General features: G+C 46.6%; 1 protein-coding gene across 1 annotated transcript in view; it reads right to left on the bottom strand.

Annotated features, from left to right (window-relative positions):
* LOC139706103 (uncharacterized) overlaps positions 1–9976 on the bottom strand; it is a 41823-nt gene extending 31847 nt beyond the window's left edge. Inside the window, exons 1-3 of the mRNA XM_071613782.1 lie at positions 9899–9976; positions 4122–4211; positions 2352–2490 (exon numbers count right to left, since the gene is read on the bottom strand). Of these exons, the coding sequence (XP_071469883.1) occupies positions 2352–2490; positions 4122–4211; positions 9899–9976 (307 nt within the window). The remainder of the gene's footprint in view (positions 1–2351; positions 2491–4121; positions 4212–9898) is intronic.
* Positions 9977–16177: the final 6201 nt, after the last annotated feature.

Genomic DNA, 16177 nt, shown 5'->3' with positions numbered 1-16177 from the left:
CCCATTTGTTGATTCTAGTTATTAACTTTTGTGCTATGGGTGTCCTATTGAGGAATTTGGAGCCCGACCCCACCGACTGTAGATCGTAGCCAACTTTTTCTTCTATCAGACGGCGCGTCTCTGATTTGATATCAAGCTCCTTGATCCATTTTGAATTAACTTTTGTGCATGGCGAGAGAAAGGGATTCAGTTTCATTTTGTTGCATATGGATTTCCAGTTTTCCCAGCACCATTTGTTGAAGATTCTATCCTTCCTCCATTGCATGCTTTTAGACCCTTTATCAAATATAAGATAGTTGTAGTTTTGTGGATTGGTTTCTGTGTCCTCTATTCTGTACCATTGGTCCACCCGCCTGTTTTGGTACCAAGTACTCTTGTAAAATGTACAACAATTACTAGTGGCCAAGAGCAACACTGAAGGCAGACGAGCTTCTGAATGGGCAGCGGAAAAGACCTATTTACCTCCAAACGATTATGCTTTCAACATTGAGAATGCTTGAGTTCTCTACCTTCTTCAAGTAATTAAACCCTTTGTTCAGGGGTCCGAGCTTGTGTGTTCATTCAGAAAGATCCACAGGCTCTGAGTTCCCATGGCTTTCCGTCCTGATAGCACCTTCAAATCCGAGGTTCACGGAGAAAACACAAAGCCACCTGCCAGCAGTGACCAGCTCCAAGGCCACTGGCCTTGCTCCAGCTGGCGGGCACTGGTGGCTTTCCGCACGTCACCCAGCAGGAGCAGCTTGGCTCCTTCAGGAATTCCTCACACACACGAAAAGAGCCACTGGCCCTTTTGCTCTAACACGCCACCCCAAAAAATTTCACTTGGATTTTTCCATTCTCAAAAAAAAAAAAAAAAAGTCATTCAACTAACAATGTTCATTTCGATCTTCTCTGGAAGTTAACTTTTCATGCGGTTGCTTAGGACATCTGCACGTTGGCCCAGGTTTCTTTAGACATTTTCGTGGGAGCACGCTAACGCTATGTAGGGGTGAGCACTGCCGTAAACTAGAACCTAGGTGGAGCAGCCCAGTACGAAGGAAAAAGATCATGGTCCCCTGAAAGTATTTTGCTGAGAAGAAGATTGAAATCAGCCTGTGGTCACCTCTGTACCGGCATTGCCCAGCTCTGTGCCTGACCAGAGTGAACAGGTAACAAACCCACGGGGCCTTCACCTCAGAACACTGCAAACCTCAGACAAGGGAGTGCTTACTAACCCAGCTCTACGAAGCTCTAGTGGGCTCTGGTCCAAAGCCACGGCCACAGGGAGACACTGCCCACTCACACCCTGGTCAGTGGGCTGAGAGTCACTGACCCTCAGGCTGTTGACATCTCATAGGCACAAATACTTTAAAACCTATAACAAGCTAAAAAGTATGCTCTCAAAGGGTAACCGATGCGGCTGAGGTGGAACCCACGGCCTGGCTTTCCTGTCTGTTAAACCTCTCGACAAAAGTAAATCTAACCTACGAACTTCCCTGCGGCCACTTTAAAATCTCACATTTTCAATTGCTCAAAGCCTCTTTGGGAATGCTGAGAGCCCTAGCTAAGTAGGTACGACACATGGCAATTTCCTTGTCCGCCTACCCCATGTTGCTTAGAGGAAGGACTCTCCATGGTGGACCCAGGTCATTTGCAGTGACTTTGCATGAAAGGTGACCTTGCTCAAGGACCAGGGCGGATCTGGGTTTAGGGCGGATCGGGGGTTTAGGGCGGTTCCAGGTTTAAGGTGATTCCTGCTGGGAATAGGGCGTATCCTGCTGCCTCAGGCGACTTGAGTTCCCGTTGAGTTCTCCCGGGATTCAGAGAGTATTTGGGATTCAGAGCCCGGTGGAGAGGGTGGATTTTGCCCAGAACGTGCGTGTAGAGTGCCGGTGACAGTTTGGGAATAAAGAATTGCTGTTTGAATCTACAAAGCTGTGAGTGGCTCGTGATTTTGTGCCCAGCCAGACTGAGGCATGGGAACACTTTTTTTTGTCTCCTTTAGGCCATTTATCACCTGTGTTTGTGCACAGTTCTTGGCAAGAAGTAAACACTCCTCATTTATTGAAATGAATTTCTTCACTCTGGTGAGAAGCAGCCCTGGAACCGTCCTGAGGAAAAGGTGCGTGGCCTGTCCCTCTGAGCCCTGGTTGGTGGTGTGGTCGGAGCACTGAAGGCAACCAGCAAACACAGCCACTGTCCCCAGTGCCTATTTTATTATGAAAACCCATAGGGCCTTGAAATCTTTAGAAACCAGCTGTCCTACCATCTTAACCCGACTGTGAGACAGCATCACTGCTTCCCAGAACCAACTGCTAAAAATGTTAAGGCAATTATAAAAATCCACAATAAAAAATAGGAAATATACAAACTTTTAAATTTTATCTTTTGGAGCTTTTCTTTGATTTCTGTTCCGTGACCTTCCTCTTGAACCAGCTTCCAAAACTCTTCATGGTCACTCATGTTCTTCAAGATTCCACATCTGGTCAGTTCATTCTGCAACCCTATAATCTTACATTCAAAGAGAACAAATATATCAGAGTGATATTTTTAATGACAAATGATACATCCATCAGTGGATGATTTAAAACACTGAAGTCCTCTTACTAAGCCCTGGAGTGTAATGTCTGGGTAACCTGCAGCTCATCTGTTCAGAGAAGAGTTACTTTCAATAGCAACTGACACCCACAAAGTTCCACCACACCTTCAACTGTCTCTGTCCCTAAATAATGGGTTTAAAATTAAAGGGGACCATCTGAAGACAGGCAGACTGTTCTTTTCTCGTTGGTAGCTAGAGTTACTCGAGGTTACTATAGGGGACCTTGGGGTGGCAACAAGGAAGCTTTAAGGGAGAAAAGAGGGGCCAACGGGTTTGAGGACATTGGGAGGAAAGAGCAAGACACCTTTCCCTAAAAAGTCATTTTCTAATTGTATCTCCTTTGACCTGGGGAGTCTTGAATTGTCATACTCTAAACTGATTGCCACACAGGGATTTCCTGCTTGTGGTAAAACACGTATTTGCCAGTTTAGCAGAAAACAGACATCAGGACCCTCACCGCTTTCAAATATAAATTCATGTCCTAGACATTGGGGCACGTCTCCAACTGATAAGGCCAGATTTGGGAACCACCTGTGGACATGTCAGGTAGCTTTTTTAAACAGTGAGCCCAGGAGAACCCCTTCAGGCACCCAGGACTTAGAATTTCAGGGTCTCATTTTCCATTCCATTTTCAGTTTGTCAGAAGTCAAAATTACAATGAATTTGTGGATCTAAATGGCTTTTATTTTTTAATTCTAGAATCAAGCAACTGAGCTGGGGAGGCTGTTTCACAGACAGAAAAGGTGAAGAAAGGACAGCCTGGATTGGACGCTCCAAAGTGGGTAGGGACTTCCTGAGGGGCAGGTAAACTGGACCCTCCAGATCCACCTCGGTCAGTCTCCTCTTTTGAGACCTGATTGGATAGAGAGCTCTGAGCGCAGTTTGAGCGCCTGGCCCCCGGCACCCGTGACTCGTGACTCGTTCTGGCCTGGAGCCCCTGGCCAGAAGTTCACTCCTTAACAAAGTCGAGAATAAAACCAGGCATGGCCAAGACTCTAGAAAGCCCGATGGGGGCTGTTTGATGAAGAAAGTAGCCTGCATCAGCACTTGTCTGGCTGCCCCCATCCCGAGAAATGAGACAATTCTAGAGCAGACACGAGAATTTTTTGTGATCTGGTTTTATGTGGCGAGTGGAATCCCTTAGACACCAGGGAGGTGGCCTCTGCAGCCGGACCCTCCCTCCCTCCGCAGGAAGCGCTTTCATCCTTCTCAAACAGTAACGTCTAAACGACAGGAAGGTCTCTGCGAGGCTCAGGACCAACCCAAGCCTTCTGCACAGAAGGCAGTCCCTGGAGGGGTGGCGGACTCGGGGTGGTGGGGTTTGGGGTCTCCCCTTCGGTCCTGGAACTGGGAGGCCGCGGGCCGTGCCCCCACTCCGCCCTGGCAGAGGGGCTCCCGGGAAAGGCCTTCCCAGCTAGGGGCTGGGCTCCCGGTTCCCGGGTCGTCCGAGGTAAAGCGCACGCCCAGTGGGAACAGCGGTGGGACCCGCAGACCCCCGAGGCCGGGAGAACTGTGCGCGGCCCTGCAGCGCCGCCGGTCCTACCAGGTAGACGCTGGCCTGCGGAGGGGACCGCAGGCGCCCGGCCTGGGGCGCGACTTTGCACGGGGTCACTGGCACAGCTCCGGGCACCGGCTTCAAACAAGGACAGAAAAGGTGGTCAGTCTTGGGATCAGTAGCTGGGAACAAGGCTGCAAACAAATGACAAGTAAACATCCAGCCACAGGAAGCCATTAAGGAGAGTGGGCGCTAATGAGCGCGCCGCGGGGACCCCGCCGCCCGCCGCGCGCCCCGCCCGCGCCGGGGAAACGACCGGGGATTGCCGAGCCCGGCAATTTGGAGCCCAGAGCCCCGCTGGCAGGCCATAAACCTGTTTGTAGTCTCCCTCTGTTCCCCTTCAAGTCTGTGTCATTAGAAGCTGCAATGAATGTCATCCCTAGGAGTACTCAGGGGAGAGCGCGGGACTCGGGGTGCTGTGATCTCGTCCCCTCTCACCGTGCAGGCTGCGGGGACGCTGCACCGGCAGGAGCGGGGCCTCCCGCGCGTCTCCCCACCCGCAGACCAGCCACGGGGAGGAAGCCCCGAAGAAGCGCTGGACCCATTTTCCAGGGAGTCTTTTGAGGTTGTTTCTCTTAAAAAGCGACCTTTCGGAATGACCACGAGCTCCCGAGGCGCAGCGCCTCGAGCCTCAAACCACTCCTAAAAACTGTTTTCCTTTAACGAACAGCGGTTTGCCCTGCGAGGATCAACCTCCTCGTACTTTCGGGACTAAACTCTTGTAAGAAAACGGTCTTGCTCGGCACCGGAGGCTGCTCCGCACAGGTTCCACCCCCGGCGCTGTTCGCACAGCAGCGACACCCAGCGGTCAGCCTGCGTCCCTACGGAAGCGACAAGGATGCAGCTCCTGGGCGCTTGGTCCTTGAGCATCCCACCAGCCTTGTGCAGGACCGCTGCGGACCACACACGGAGCAGGGTTAGGCGCGGAGAGACTGCCAACAGAGCTGTGCCTTTTATGCTTGTTGGTCTTGAACATTTTAGGAAGTACGTGGGAAAGTGGCTTAAGGGTACATTTCGTCTACACTAGATATTTGTGGAAGCAGGTATTCCCTAAGCATTACCCAAGACTTGAGAACTGCTTCCTTATGATTGATTTCCTTATATGTGATAAATTCCCTTGGCAGGAAGAAGAGAATACACTCAATCATAAATTTGTTGTAATTGATACATTGGTTAAATGTGAGGCGAGACAACAAGTCGCTTTAACTAAATAACCCTGGGCTGGGGTGAAGCTCAGCACTTCCTAGCATTCAGGAGGCTCTAGGGTCCATCCCCAGCACCACAAAGAAAAGAAAAAGCTCTTAAACTAAATGATCCCAAAAGAAACTGTAGTAAACGTCTGATCTTGTGTGTGTGTTTCTGTCAGTCTGTCTCTCTCAAAATTAGTGAAAATACATTTTCACTTGTATATGTCATGTGTTGTGCCATAAACATTAAAGTTGGAATAGTGTGGTTGAGTTTCTGTAACGGAATTACTCTCTCTGGTCTTAATTGCACTAGAACTCAAATACTCATGAATTTAATATAATATGTGTGTTTTATTTTTAGTTCTAAAGCAACAATTTTGGTCCTGAGGCTAAAACTTCCAATAAAAGTAGTTGGATTAGATGGTCTCTTCTGGAGCTAAAATATTAGATTCCCTAATGATTTTTATTTACAGTATCACATTAATATATGTGCAGGGTTTTGAAAGATCCTTCTGAACTGCCTGGAGAATTCCTCCCGCCTGCTCCCCCCTTACAGAGAGCCCTTAATAGATCCACTCATTCCCTTCTCCTGTTATCTTCCTCTCCCTCTAGCGTTAGTTAAGGTGTGTGAACACATGGCCAGTCACCCTCTCACTTGGATATTCACTCCAACTGTGACTGTAGCCGGAGCTATATAAACTCTGTCCAGTCCCTCAAAATGTGTGTGAGGCAGAGTCTCTCTTCACCCACCACCCACTAAAGTCCTTAGGCTTAGCGCTTGGAAAAGACAGGAAACTGTGGTGGGATGGCCCTCAGGAAGGTAAGACCTGGAGACCACCAGCCACCACTCCCCTTCCCACCCAAATACATCTTCTGAATTGAAACAGGACCTAAAATTTAGGGTACTCAAGTTCAGCTTTCCCCTCCACAGTGCCATAGCATAGACTTTAAACTCTGCATGAAGGTTTTACAAATCAGTGCAGGTGGGGCCTCAATTAGACTAGTCAGCCGGGAAACCAGCTCTTCCTGGGTGTGGTAAACACTGCAAGTGCCTTTGTCTTTGATCCCACTCACCTCTAATTAGCAAGAAAGCAACTTCGTTCATTAAAATTTGTTAAGGAAGTTTACAAAAAAAATAGTGATTTCTGAGGTATCTTGCTCAGACAGACAGCAAAGGGTGGAAGCAAATTTGGAGTTGGGATTGTGCCACCTCACCACGGCTGCCAGACACCACCCCCAAACAGCTCTCCTTTCCTTTGTTGGGAGAATTGAAAATCAGATGAAATGATTTCTAAAGTTAGTTTGATTTTAAAAGTGTACAAAATTTGTATTTTTCATATTTTTGGTCATAAGAAGAATGGAGTCACTAAAAAGTTTAATTATAACCATTAAGATCTTCAATAAATCAGTGACAGAGAAATGTTTTTGCCAAAAAAAAACATTTTGATTTTTTAGAATTATCAAAAACTTATATACCAACATAAATATTTGCTGAATATTATTAAGTCCTTTAAACCTATGCATTAGAGGATGATCTTTTCCTGCTTTTACTTTCAGTAAGGATTGTTTTAAACTTTACTGATAGGATGAAACTTTGAGTAGGAAATCCATTCCTTAGTGCTGTAAACATTTTGTTAAAAGTTTTTTTTTTTAATTTCCTCATAGGAACATGGTTCAACGTTTATTGCATTTTAATTTAATTATTTCTCTGCACAAAAGCACAAGCATTAGCTAGGTATTAGGATAAATTCCATATAAAAATTCAAGTCCTTTGTAGCTTCTAAATCTCCTGAGGATGTTTTCTACAGTCTCACTGCAGCTTTAAAAAGGAGGACAAGAAAAATGCCAGCTGCCACCTTCTCCCCTCTCATTATGGGGTCACTGTCAGAACTGGTTAGGGAGTAGGGAAGAGGGGGTCATTTTCCTTTAAAATGGAGACGAGTTTCTTTTCGGAAGGAAATTCCCTGAGGAAGTTGTTTTAAAACAAATAAATGTTCAGGATGAGGCCAGCAAAAGGTGTGAGGGCCCCTCTTTGATTTCCCAGTTTGTGTATTTGGGCTCAGACAACTTTCTATGCACATACTAATCAAATGCTAATGTGCCTCCTGCGAGGACACCGGTATTTGACACTAGGTTCTACAAACAGAAAAGTTTTGGGTGTATTTTTAATCCCATCAAGGTGCTTTGGGTGGGAGGGAGGCGGTGCTGGGGGAGGTGGGAGATCTGGTGCCTGGGAATGGATTCCCAGTTTGACTTCCAGTAGGTCCAGAGCCCAGTGACTTAGGAATGATCTCCACATCAATTTCTCTGAAAGATGCAGACGTCTCCTTCAAAGTCTTAGGGTGACTATTTAATTACCCCTCCTACTCCCCAGGGCGTTAGTTAGTTTCCAAATTTGAATGTGCATCAGAATCACCTGTGGGGTTCGTGACAACAGCTTGAGGGCCCCACCCCAGTCTGGAGCAGCAGGGCTGTGTGGTACAGAATCTGTTTAGGACAGGCCCCAGCAGGGCGAGGACCCCACAGGAGACCAGAGATCCAAGTGTTATCTTAGGTCTCAGATGCTTAAGACTTCATTGTTCCCACAAAGGGCCGCAGACAGGGGCAGGTCTGTCTGTCTTACTGGATAAAGAAATGGTGCTTCTTCATTGCAACAGGAAGCGGGTTTGGAAAGACCTTGGTGGGGCTGGGGATAAAGACTGGAGCCAAGGAAAGGCGCCCTTTGAAGACCCAGGGTGCTGGGTTTTTTTCCCTACAGCGACTCCCAGGGCAGAGAACCTCCCTTTCAGCATGCATTGTACTCAGCAGTCATTCTGAAAGGTGTGAGGTGACATCTTACTGCGACTAAACTTGCATTTCCCTGGTGGTAAAAGGTGGGAGCAGATTTTCATATCTCTTCCTTTGAGATGTCTGTTCACATCCTTTGCCCATTTTAAAATCGGTTCCTTTGTTTTCTTGTTGAATTCCTTCTCCAGGCTGGATACCGATTCCCCTCTCTGTGGCTGGCTCTGCTGTCCCCCTCACTGTGAGGAAGCCCCTCTGTTTGGTGCCTCCTCCTCCCCTCTCCGGCTCCTGCTGCCTGTGCTGTTGGAGTTCTGCCCAAGGCACTGTCAGAACAGCTGTGGAGCTTCACCCTGGGTTTTCTTCTAGGAGCTGCTGCTTCCCACCTTCTGTTCAACCCTCCAGTCCTTTGGATTGGTTTTGGTAAACTGTGAGATAAGCGCCAATTCCACTCTCTGCACCTGTGGATGGTGGGTTTCCCCAACACTATTTACTGAAGAGACTGTTCTTTCCCCATTGTGTGTCCTAGGCACCTCTGTCTAGAGTCAGTTTGCCACTAAACTTGGGCTTCTTTCTGGACTCCCTATGCTGTTCCATTGCTCGGTGTGTTTTCATACCCGTGCTGGGATTGGACTATAACTAACACTTTTTAATATATTTTGAAATCAAGGTGTGTGATGACTCCATTCTGTTCTTTTTTTCTGGAGATTGCTTTAGCTATTTGGTTTTTTTCTGATTCCATTCAACTTTGATAATTGGTTGTTTTTTTTTCAATTTCTGTGAAAAAATGGCATGGAGATCTTGATAGGGATTGCACTACATTTTAAGGTCGCTGTGGGTCATATGGCTGTTTTGCTGGTATTGATTCTGCCTGTAGACTCTCTTAGAAAAACTCTTGTTGTTTCATATGCACTCACCTGTTCATTCATTTAAAAAGTAGGTGTGGCCAGGCGTGGTTCCCCAATCCAGGAACCCGGGAGGCTGAGCAGGCCAGCCTCAGCAACTTTGGGAAACCCTAAGCAACTAAGCAAGACCCTGTCTCTAAATAAATAATAAAAAGAACTGGGGGGTGTGGCTTAGTGGTTAAGCACCTCTGGGTTCAGTTTGTGGCCCCAAAAAGAAAAAAGAGAGAGAGAGTTGTGAAATGTGCTCTTCTGAGCTTCTAGGAAATGTTGGTGAACACAACTGACTCCTTGCCCCTGGAACTCAGGCGGAGAAGCAGTGAGTTACTTAGTCCTCTAGAAGTGACCAGAGCTGCACAGGAGACAAAGCAGGTGGCAGAGGGCTGGAGCAGGTCACCCAGGGGGGCTGAGAAGAGGAAGGCACAGCCTGAGCCAGCCATGAGCACAGATGTGATCAGGTGAGGAAAGGCTGTCCCTTAGGACAGTGATCCCAGCCCAGGGCCAGCAGGCAACGGCTCTGAGCCAGGGTGGTTCCCACACACTCAGGAGGCAGTGAGGGACCCAGACAGGAGGACAGGAAGGCCCGGAAGGACAGCGAGTGACCACACCAGACTCTGAGGTCAGCTGAGGTGTGCACAGGTGGGGCCGGGAGTGGGCAGGAGAGTGCCAAGTGTGGGGGGAGGAGGCCAGGATGGGGGAGGGGAGGGACAGCAAGACCTCTCACAGTTCAGAGCAGAGCCGGCTCTTCTGGCAAACTGTGGAGAGGAGGGCGACCCCGGTGCTTGTAGGAGTCCCACAGCACACGCACACACGGAAGGCCAATGGAGAGCTGTTTGTGCCCTGGGAGGGGATGGCACTGTGTGGCCCTTGGTTCTGGAGGCCAGAAGTCTGAGACCGAGGCATGGGCAGGGCCAGCCTCCAGCTGCTCTTCCAGCTCCAGCTGTGGCCCGTAGTCCTTGTCTTCCCTCCGCATCACCCATCTGTGCCTTGACGTGGCCTCCTCTGTGTGTGTCCACATCACCCTCTTCTTACAGGGACACAGTCACATTGTGCCAGGCAGGGACCCGTCCTACTCCAACACGAGCTCTTCTGAACTAATCATAGGTGCAGCGACGGGGCTCCCAGAAGGATGCCTGTTGGCTTCACCACGTCTGCTCGAAGGGACGACTCACCCAGGGCGGGAGGGCTGGTTCACACTGCCCAGGTGGAAGGTCCTCGGTGCCCCCAGTGAGTGGCCTCCCACTTCAGGGCAGCGCCTCTGTGGCTCTTTACCACCAGGCTGACCCGTAGCTTCCTGAAGTCCTGGGGGTGTTGAGGTGGAGCTTCTCGGGCAAGCTCTAGACGGGGTAGGCTTCCTGGGAGCAGTGGGCTCAGATCCACGGGAGCATCAGGCGGGAGAGAGGCAGGTGCAGTTATGACCGGCCTGGAGCCCTGCACCAGCTCTTCACCTGCTCAGAGCAGGACATGGCCCTTCCCAGCACCTGCAGATACACTGTCCCACCTGTCCCCTGACCGGGCATCTCTAGTGCTTACCCTGCCCCTCGCTCTTCCCTGTGCTGCCTGCTGACTGTTCCTTGTACACCCTGTGCCCTGGGTCCTGGCACCTGCTCCTGCCTCCTGTCAACCCATTCTCAGAGTTGCCCTCAGGGCAGCCCACCCTCATCTTCCCACTTAAATCCTAAGTCCCTCTTAACCTGCCCTATATTTTCCCACAACACACACAATGCGCCAACCTGATCTACTATTTTTAGTATCCATCTCTCCTTTATACACACTAAGCTGCAGGAAGGCAGGGAGTCTTCTCTTTCTCTGGGGAGACTGTGGAGGACAGGGGGTGTTCCGTCAGTATGTGCTGAGTGAATGAGATGAAGATACCTGCAGTGTGAGGGCCCAGGTCACCGGGGCGGCTTTCCCACCACAGGCGCCCACTAACTGTCACGAGCTAGTTGTTCATTTCTATTCTCCACAGGAGGTTCCGTTCAAGGAGCATCTTAGCCTGGGTGTGCTCAAGCTCCTTAAAGCAAACCACAGAGCACAGCCCACACCCAGCCGGGAGGAGTGGGCTGGACTAGCAGAGACCCTGGGTGGCCCAGGGGACAGGCACATCTGGGAAGACAGCTTCACCCCCTCCTCTGAGATCCTAAATAATGACACGCATCCAAGGGCTTGCCCTCACCTGCCAAATGGACCCAGGAAGATACACACAGTCAATTCTCATTTGCAATCACCTCCTTGCTAAAAGGTATTTGTAACCCAGGCATCGACACTTGGGTATTCTTGCTTTATTCACAGGCAGGCAGAGCGGCCAGAGTCACCCAGCACAGGTTCCTGGCTGAGCGGGGACAAGGCCACACACTCCCCTTGGCTCCCATAGCATCCTGTACAACCTATTTATTGCCACGTTTTCTTGTGCCTTGTATCGATGACCTCACTGTTGTTCACACCGGCCGGGAGTCTGCTCAAGTGCGGGCAAGAGGGCCGTGGTGTGTCCCGTCCTCTCCAGCTTGAGTGCCATCGCTGGGAAGCACACGTGAAACAAGGCCATCAGCAAGTGAAGAGGCTGAGACCGGAGGCTGGCAGGAACCGAAGCCGGGCTCCCCAGGAGCGTTCGCTGTAGAAGGTGACCTGTGGATGAGAACTGGCTGCGTTTTCTCTTAGCACGCAGGTCCTGCCTCACGCGCAGGGGCCATGCCACAGGTCTCACCCACACTGCACAGAGCAACTGATTAGAGGCGCCTCCGAGAACGGCACGGTGCTCCACAGGCTTCAGGACTCCCTGAGGAGGGGCTCAATGAAAGCTCCCCTTTCTTTCTTCCTTATGAAACCTCCTCTTCTTATACAACCTGATTTTACTGGGAGACTGCTGAGGTTCCCCAAAACTCGTGTTGGAAGCAAAAACTCCAGAGTTGGGAGGTGGGCCTACGGGAGGGGTTTGGGTGCCCAGGAATCCGCCCTTGTAAACTGATGAGTGCCATCATAAATGGGGCTTTGAGAGCTGGCAGTGCTTTGCGGTGCTGGGGATGAAACCGTGGGCTGGTGCTTGCTGGGCCACCGCTCTGCCCCTGAGCCACACACCTCAGTGTTACGGGTCCTCTCCAGATTCCAGATAAGAATCTTCTACCAAATCGTGGCTTGCAAATATTTTCTCCCACTCAGTAACTTGTCTTGTTATCCTCTTGGTAGGGTTTTTACAGAGCAAAGCGTTTTCATTTGGATTCAATTCATTTTTATCCTTTTTTTTTAAAAGTAAGCAAACTTTTACTGAAGCTTAAACTGTCCAACCACCAATGAAGAGAGAGATAATGGCACCAAAATTCTCTCTCTTCTATCACACTAGGATCCATTCTATGCAATATGAAGTTTTCATTTCTCTAGGTTTTGTTCCACACAAATTTGTGCAAGTTTTCAACATTAGAAGTCTTAAGAGTATTAGGGGAAAGAAAAAATCTTTTTCAAAATAAAATAAAAATCTGATCTCAAGTCAACAAACATCACCAATCTACTGGGACATTGCTCCAAAACAAAATCCACCTGGAGTACAGGTCCTCACAACAGATATACATTTTTCTTTTCATGGATTGTGTTTTTGGGGCCAAGTACAAGAAATCTTTGGCTTCATTTTGAAGCCATCCCTCTGAGCTTTTGATAAACATCTTACAGCTTCACGTGTGCATTTCATCTGTGTTCTCTTTGAGTTTGCTTCTGTGCAAGGTGGAGATTCAGATTGGGGTTCATTTTTTGCCTGTGGATATCACATTGCTCTGCAACATTTCTGCCTTTCCCATTGAATCACTTGCACCTTGAGTAAAGTCAGCTGGACACATGGTGTGGGTCTTCTCTTGTCTGGATCTTCCCATCATCCACAGCCTTGGTCTCCAGCTTTATGATGACTCCTGCCTCAAAATCAGGATAACATTTCTGTTAAAGTCTGTAAACAAGTCTGGATGGCGCCTGGCATTTTGCCAGAGGGAGTGGTTTGTGAGGTGACTCCAGCGAGCCATTAAGTGTGGAGATTCCTTATTGGTTGACTGCTGTATCTAGTTTATGTTAATTAAGATAAGCTGTGTGGAATGTATATATACCCCTCCTGTCCTACAATAAACGGCTTCCACTCCTGCTGTATCAATCTACACAAGTTGCTCTGTATCAATCTACACAAGTTGCTCATCACCTCCCAGCTATTTTGCTGCAGCCGGACTGCGGCACATTTCCTCCCCCTTCACTCTTTCTCAAATTTATTTTAGCTACCTTAGTTTCTTTGCCTTTCAAAATAAATTTTTGATTAGTCTTGTTTCCATCTATAAAACTGTCCTACTATCATTTTATTAGAAACAGTTACACCTGCACACCCATTTGGGAAAGATTGATATCATTATATGTTAAGCCTTTGTTTTTGTCCATTTGTGCTATTATAACAAAATGCCACAGGCTGTAAAATTTGTAAAGAATATAAATTCATTTTTCATATTAAATGAACTCTAGATAGGGTAAAAGGGAAAAGGGGAGGGGGGGTATAGGGGTAGGAAAGACAGTGGAATTCAATGTCATCATTACTCTAAGTACCTGTTTGAAGACACAAAGGATGGGACTCTACTTTGTGTACAACCAGAAATATAAAAGAGATATGGGCTGTATATGTGTAATATAAATTGTAATGCATTCTGTTGTCATATATAACAAACTAAAATGAAAGTGAAAAAAAGAAATTGATTTTTCATGCTTCCAGATGTTAGGAAATCCAAGATCAAGGTGTTGGCAGGTTCAGTGTCTGCTGAAAGCTCCTTGGTGCTTGGTACTGTGTCCTCTAGAGAGCACAGAAGCTATATCCATGGAAGAAGGGATGGAAATGCAAAATCACCTCATATCCATTCATAAGATTGCTAATTCCATCCATGAGGCCAGAACTTTCATGACTCTAAGGTCCATGAAGTTCCCACCTCCTAATACAATCTCACTCTTGGTTAAGTTTCAACACATGAAGTTTGGGGAATGTTTCGACCATGGCAGCCATTACATCCATGAACATGGTATGTCTCCCCAGTAGCTTCAGCATGGCAGCCATTACATCCATGAACATGGTATTTCTCCCCAGTAGCTTATGCATGGCAGCCATTATTACATCCATGAACATGGTATGTCTCCCCAGTAGATTACGCACCTTTTGGTTTCTTTCATCAGCACTGCATAGTTTTCAGTGTACAGATTGAGGACATATTTGGGTAGATTTATAACTACATATTTCATTTTTTGAAGCACTTGAAAATTTTTACATGGGTATTTTAATTTATTCCTTTCCAGTTTATGTAACTTTTACCTCCATTTTCTTGATTTATTGATTAGTTACATGTTGAAAAGAGTAGGGAAAGTAGACATACTGTCTTGTTCCCAATCTTAGAGGCATTCAATCTTTCACCATAAGCATAACATTAGCATGTGGTTTTTGTTGAGATTCTTATCAAGAAAATTCCCCAGTACTTTAATTTTCAGGAAGTTTTTCTATCTTGAATAGATGTTAAATTTTGTCCAATTTTCTGCATTGATTTATATGATCATGTGACCTTTAAGCCTATTAACCTGGTGGATTAAATAAATCAATTTTTAAGTACCAAACTAAGATTGTATACCTGGAAATAACTCTTGCTTGGTTGTGGTATAACATTCTTTTTATGTAACAATAAATTTAATTGGATAATATTTTATTAGGGGTTTCTGTGTATTTTCATGGGAGATGTGGTTTTCTTTTCCTGTGTCATCTGATTTTGATATCAGGCTAATCCTAAATTCATGAAATGCGTTGGGGGATGTTTGTTCTTTTCTACCTTTTGAAAAAAAACAGTTAAATTTATGTTAATTAGCCTTTCAATATTTGATAGAATTTTCCAGCAAAGTCATATACACTGAGAATGGCTTTTGGCGGGGGGGGGGGGGGCAGGGAGTAAAATTACAAATGTAACTTTTTTTTTTCAATTATCTCCTTCATGGTGAATTCTGGTATTTGGGGATTTTGAGAAATTGGTCCATTTCAGTTAAGTTCTCAAATCTATATGTGTGGAGTTGTGGATAATATTACCCTTTCAATGTCTGCAGGCTCAGTAGTGGTATCTTTCATTTCATTTCTGGTATTCTAACTAATTTTCTGTTTTCCTTGCAGTTTACCAATTTAGTTAACCTCTTCAGATATTAGCTCCTTGTTTTTCTGTTCTCAGGTCCATGGTGTTTGCTCTTGTCCTTGTCATTTCCTTTTCTCTGCACGCTTTGAGTTTTTTTTTTTTTTTTTTTTTTTTTTTTTTGCAATCTTCTTTTTAATTTGTGGAGGTGGGCACTTAGATTATTGATTTGAGGGTTTTTTTTTTCTTAATAGGTAATTTATTGCTCCGCAGTTCCCACATGACACTACTTTAGCTGAGAAATTCTGTCTCACAAATTTTGATATGTTGTATTTTCATTTTGATCCAGTCCAATGCATTCTTCTCTCACGGGACTTCCTCCTTGGCCTGTGGGTTACTTAGAATCAAGTGATTTAATTTCTGTGTTTGGAGGTTTTCCTGCTATCCTTCTGTTACTGATTTCTAGTTGGTTCTGTGGTGGTCAGAATGCAGAACATACATAATTCAATTCTTTTAAGCTTTCTGAAGTTTACTATCTTGGGCCAGGACAGGGTCTAGCCTGTGGTACCTCTGTGGGCACTTGAAGCACGGTGTCCTGCTGCTGTTAGGTGGCATTCCCTGAATGTCAGCTATGTCCTGTTGGTGGAGGGTGCTGCTGAGATCTTCTGTATCACTGTGATTTTTATCTACTTCTGCTGGCAGTTTTTGAGAAAGGTGTGTTGAAGTCTCCAGCTGTAATTGTGGATTTATCTGTTTCTTTCAATTCTGTTCATTTTTGCTTCATATATTTTCAAACAGAATGATGAAGAAAAAAGCAGAAATTAATGAATTCAAAAACAAAACAAAACAAACAGGGAAGATCTCTGAAAAAAGAGTTGATTCTTCAAAAAGATCAATAAAGTCTCCAGGTCCACAGCACACAGGCACATGATCTAGGATTGCCGTGTCTTCTTGGTGAACTGACTCTGTTAATGTTATGTGACATCCTTCTCTGTCTGGCCATTTTCTTTGCCCTTTAGAGAACTAGTCCTGCTTTCCTTTGATTAATATCTGCAAGGTCTATGTTT

This window comes from Marmota flaviventris, chromosome 6 (genome assembly GCF_047511675.1).
Source record: "Marmota flaviventris isolate mMarFla1 chromosome 6, mMarFla1.hap1, whole genome shotgun sequence".
NCBI classification, from domain to species: domain Eukaryota; kingdom Metazoa; phylum Chordata; class Mammalia; order Rodentia; family Sciuridae; genus Marmota; species Marmota flaviventris.
The sequence above is the reverse complement of the archived record's forward strand: the minus strand, read 5'-3'. Positions and strand labels throughout refer to the sequence as shown.